At 36.4% G+C, this 5,143-nt stretch overlaps 1 protein-coding gene across 1 annotated transcript; it reads right to left on the bottom strand.

The window, feature by feature from the left end:
• Nucleotides 1-290: 290 nt before the first annotated feature.
• Nucleotides 291-4,516, bottom strand: LOC110112613 (annexin D2). Its single transcript, XM_020844902.2, has 5 exons — nucleotides 4,358-4,516; nucleotides 4,088-4,233; nucleotides 3,762-3,980; nucleotides 1,956-2,168; nucleotides 291-697 (listed from the first exon to the last, which is right to left on the bottom strand). The coding sequence occupies exons 1-5, from the start codon at nucleotides 4,431-4,433 to the stop codon at nucleotides 401-403; spliced, it is 951 nt and encodes a 316-aa protein (XP_020700561.2). The 5' UTR covers nucleotides 4,434-4,516; the 3' UTR covers nucleotides 291-400.
• Nucleotides 4,517-5,143: the final 627 nt, after the last annotated feature.

Genomic DNA, 5,143 nt, shown 5'->3' with positions numbered 1-5,143 from the left:
ATATATATATTAAAATCATGCATGACACTTATTTTATTCAAGTTAGTGAGAAAAGATGAACTTAAACATTCCATATGAAAGTTTTAACGAAAAAATTAAGCTTCATTTTGGACAGCTTTTTTACTACTTGCTAAAATGATTTTTTAGTATAAAAATTTTTAATTTTGATATCAAATAGTTGTTCAACAAAAAGTTATTCTAAACAAAATTTTAATTTGGTGGAGATATTTAAATTTTTGTACTATAATGCAACTTTAAGAAGCAATAAGAAAGCCAACAAAAGGAGAAAATAAGCAAGAACTGGCAATTTATTTTCTAGCTTATGAGTTAATAAGTCCTCAGTTTCACCATAAGACAGATATAATAAAGTTCTTCGCCAGAATAAAAACTGGAACCCTCTTCAGTTCTCATTATGTCCTATCAGTTCAAGCAAAAAGGCTTCGTAATCTCCAGATGTATCCTTCGCAATTGCTGCATCCAAAGCCTTGCTATTTCTTTTGGCGTAGGCCTCTTTTATTTCCTGTAGATCAGCTTCAGCGCGCGTAGTTATAACACGAGAAAGGACGCTTTCATCTGTTCCAAGTCCTTCAATGGCACTTCGAAGAACTTTCTCGAAGTATCTCTGTGGGCAAACAAGGCACCGAATTACTGCTCTTAAAGAAGAGAGAAACTCATCCTTGGCTTCATGCTTCAAGTCCTGGAAAAAAATAATTATATTAAGTGGTTGACAGTCAGCATAAAATTTGCCGAATAATTATATTTTTGTTTGGCATAATTGTAGTTGTTATCATAAGTTTAGTTTGGCACATTTTGTCCTTTTTTTCCAAATTAATTGGATCATTAAACATCATTATCACCACCATTAATTTTATACCAATTATCCTAATTCTCCATTTATTTTGTGCAACTCATTGTACCCAACTTCTATTCATATTACCTTCTATCAAGTCAATTTTTTTTCCTAATCTTTCAATAATGATTTTCTTTCTTAATAGCTTATCTTGAGCGCTTTGGTGCATATGCCCAAATAATTCAAATATATTTTCCGCTAGTATTATCATTTTTCGATCCATCGTTCTCAATTCTGCAACATATTTATCTTAATATTCTCCTTTTTGTCGTGCTCAACCAAGCTGAATCTTGAAATGATTTCAAGATAATTTGACATGATAATCCGACCTGAAAATTTAAGAAACGGGTCAGGTTTAGGTTCTAATTTTCGACCCGATTGAAAATTTAGGTCGGGTATGGGTCAATCCGGTAGGCCACTAACCCGGATTTGACCCGTCCCGTCCGAAGGCGCCGCTCCCACCCCCACAGGTCGCATTGCATTGCGACTCGAGCAGCTCACGCTAGTAGATCCGGCCGCACCGCACTAGCAGACACCCGCATGGGAAGCACTGTGTCATGACTTGTGCAGCTTGCGCTAACAGATCTCGCCTGCACTTGCAGACCCTTCATCGCACTTGTCCGGGTCACGTGTCGGGTCGGGTCGACCAGGATTCGAGGTGGGTTGGGTCCGGGTTCAAATTTGTGATCCGTTCGTTTAATTATGTCGGGTTTGGGTTGGATCAATTTTGGGTTGAACTCGAACCCGATCCAAAAACCTATTTTGACACCCTACTTGAAATGATTTTAGAATTGCGCCACATCCTTGTAATGAATGCTCCATAAAGATGGGTCTGTCACTTTCAAGCTGAATTCCATAGTGTCTTTGCAAATGAGCTTTCCATTTTAGAATGATCAAACAAAAAGGAACAAGATTGGGAATCTCTCTAGTCTCTGATGCATAAAAAATAAATAACATACTACTTATTTATATCATAAACGAGCTTTTGAGAGGCCAGAAATGATCAAACAACAGCGTATATACTACTACCTGTTTATGTTAGTAGACAAGCTTATGAGGGCACAGAAATATAAAACAGCTTAAACCAAAAATTCTGTGTGCGCACCTTATTTATGGGATTACCAAATTCATCATTATAATGATTAAACGTAGCAATTAGTTGAGCCTTGCTCCTTGTACCAAGTATCCTGATGATTTCTTCATGGCTGTAGGACTTTTCAGCAATGGCTTTATGTAGCATCTTGGCCTCCAATTTTGCTAATTTGGTATTCACCTCCGGACCGTCGTAGCGATAGGAGCTCACCAGTGGCACTAAAAGCTGATCAGAAGCAAAGAGGTTCCAGTATTAGCAGTCAACATCTATATTCATACATTTACAACTTGATGAGAGTTCATCACTGATTCTCAAGATAGTTTTAAACTATTCAATGTGAGAACAAATTTTAAGATTTTTATGAGCCTGGATAAATCTTCCTCCACATGAAAATTTTGATCATAGCCTATCACTTCCCTTCAAACTGAAACTCTCCACATTGATGGAAGAGCTCACTCCACCTCAGGTTACAATGTAAAAGATTGGTTAACACTCTTAATAGAATAAATCAAAATTATCTAAAATAATCCTTCACCAAATATTGCTACATCCTACTTTCCATATATCTGAACTATAGCTTTAAACACCTATCAGCAAAATAGTCATAAAATGTTGGTGACATCTGGTGGAAAATGCAGAGTAAAGAAAGCCACTCATGAGCCAAATCTTATATCTAGTTATCTACTTTTGGGTCGGGAGTATATTTTTTTCATTTTATGCGTATGCACATCTCAAGAAATAAGTTTAGTTTCTTCAACAACATCATATCCTTTTCGTTGTTTAGTTCATATGTTGAACTTACAATCCCTTTTCCAAAAGGAGACAGATGAAGAATATCAAGCTTATTCAAAACCATCATCTCCTTATGATTACATTGTTTGTTTATTCAACTAACTACCCTCTTTTTAAAATAGAGAGACAAAAGAACACTTGGCCTATTAGCTCCCTCAAACCCCCCTCCCCCTAACGACTTTTTATTGTGTGCGGACACCAGATGGAGAGAACCGTCCGATTTTCTCTTTGTCTATAGTTACATCGAAGCTGCTACAGTAACTGCACTTTTATTGTTGACAGAGAGAAAAACCAGACGGTTCTCTCCGTCCGGTGTCCGCACATAATAAACTCTCCCCCCTAACATGAGAATAAATGAAGGGCCTACCAAAGTGGAATTCCCCTTTGAAAAGAACTCTTCTTTCTAGCTAAAAGATACTTTTGAGATGTGGATGTGATAAACAATACCATGTTTGCTTTAATTTTTTTTAGGGGGTGTTTGGCATAGGATTGGATACAATTTTGTTAGGATTTACTAAATCCTATAAATTCGGATTTAGTAAATCCTAGGCTCATAAATCCTGAAAAGTGTTTGGTATGAAAAATTTTAAATCCTATTAAATCTCTGAAGTTATTTGGCAACATATTGTGTCGCGGGAAGAAGTTCCGCGACTGAGCATTAAATCCGAATATGAATGAGATTAGGATTTAGACGGATTTACCAAATTTATGTCGCAAATCCGTAAATGCTGGATTTACGAATTTACAGCGGCGCGAATTGCGTTTGGCTGGATTTACGCTAAATCCTACTAAAAATGACGGACAAATCCGATACCAAACACCCCCTTAGCTTCTTGAGTCCCATATTAATTCAAAATATCATGGAACATCTTTGATAAAATGGTCAGAGTTCATATATACATGGCTTCACTGAAAAGTAGAACTGATTAAGCAATAACAAGAAAATTTAACATGGGCTATAGTAACCCTATTTCAATAATTCACAAGCAAAGGTAGAAAAATATAAATATCAGATAAAATCGCAACCTTGCGGAAATCTCCCTTAGTATGAGCAGCCACATCTTCCTCCAACGACCTCTTGTAGCGCGCTTGGTACGCTTTCCTCGTCGCAAAAAGCTCTGCGGCGCTCCTGGCGCACGCTATCTCCACCAGCACGAGGTTCCCTGGGTGCCATTTCTGCACCGCCTCGTTGGCCAGCACCGCATCCCGCTCTGCTTGATCCAGCGTCCACAGCATCACCGCCCTCTGCCAGCACGTCAAAACCCCAAATCGATCCAACGATCTAAGCCGCTGCCAACTCCGATCAAATGGAAAAGCGAAAAAAAGGGAAAGATCAAGCGAGAAATGGGTACCTCGAAGTCACCAGATATCTCCTTCTTAAGAGATACCAAGAGATCTTCACCGTACGTCTCGTGGTAGGTTTCACGGATTCGGTGGCGCTGTAAGGCATTGCGGTGGGCTAAGATGGAGATGATCGTCTTCTCGTTCGTTCCAAGACCTGTATTGATGCTTCAGATGAGAGATCGGATCCCTTATCTACAAGTTGTCAAGTGAAATCTGTATCGAAAAGGAGAAGAGGACAGTGGGTAGAAGAAGAGGAGACAATGCCGAGATGGGATTACCAACGAAAGCCTTCCGTAGCTGCTGAGTGTCCTCGACGGGGGAAGGTACCACCTGCGGAACTCTGAGCGTCGCCATTGTTCGGATCGGCAAAGATCGCTGTATCACTTTGAGTTTGACCTCAAGGAGAGAAGAAATTTTTAGGAGGATAACTTGATCAAATATTTTTTTAATCTGCAGTATTTTTTTTTTATTATTTTTTAAGTGAATATAATATATGAGTAATTAATGTCATAATTATTTTTAATTAAATTTAAAATGAATAGAAATTAGTTTATAACATCTTAATATAAATTATATTAAGATAAGATTAAAATTTATTAAATTTATTTGACTAATAGCATAATACAAACTTTAAATAAAATATTAATTTAAAAATAAATCTAATGATTTATAGCTAATTCTCAGTTTATTTTGATGTTATTTTTTCCAAAGAAATTCTAAAAATTATCCTACTTAAATTTCAATAATATGTACACTTATATTTATTCCAATCTTAAAAAAAAAAAAGTTTCTTCCTATCAAATATTTGTAACTTATAAAAAATTGGTAAATGATTGCCATGAAAAAAATGAAATGATTTTTGGGCAAAGTATTGATCATATTTCGTGAGAAAATTTGAATTAGGATATCATGATTTAATTTTTAACACATCAATTTTAAAAAGTGATTAATTACATTTTATTATTGATATATCATAAAAAAATATCTTGATAGGGACGAATCTCGAGGCAAAAATCTAGTTGGAAACTTCAAAAATTAAATTGGAGATCTGAACTCTGATTTCA

The sequence above is a fragment of the Dendrobium catenatum genome, unplaced genomic scaffold (assembly GCF_001605985.2).
Source record: "Dendrobium catenatum unplaced genomic scaffold, ASM160598v2 fragScaff_scaffold_459, whole genome shotgun sequence".
Classification (NCBI taxonomy): Eukaryota; Viridiplantae; Streptophyta; class Magnoliopsida; order Asparagales; family Orchidaceae; genus Dendrobium; species Dendrobium catenatum.
This window is presented reverse-complemented; position numbering and strand designations above follow the sequence as displayed.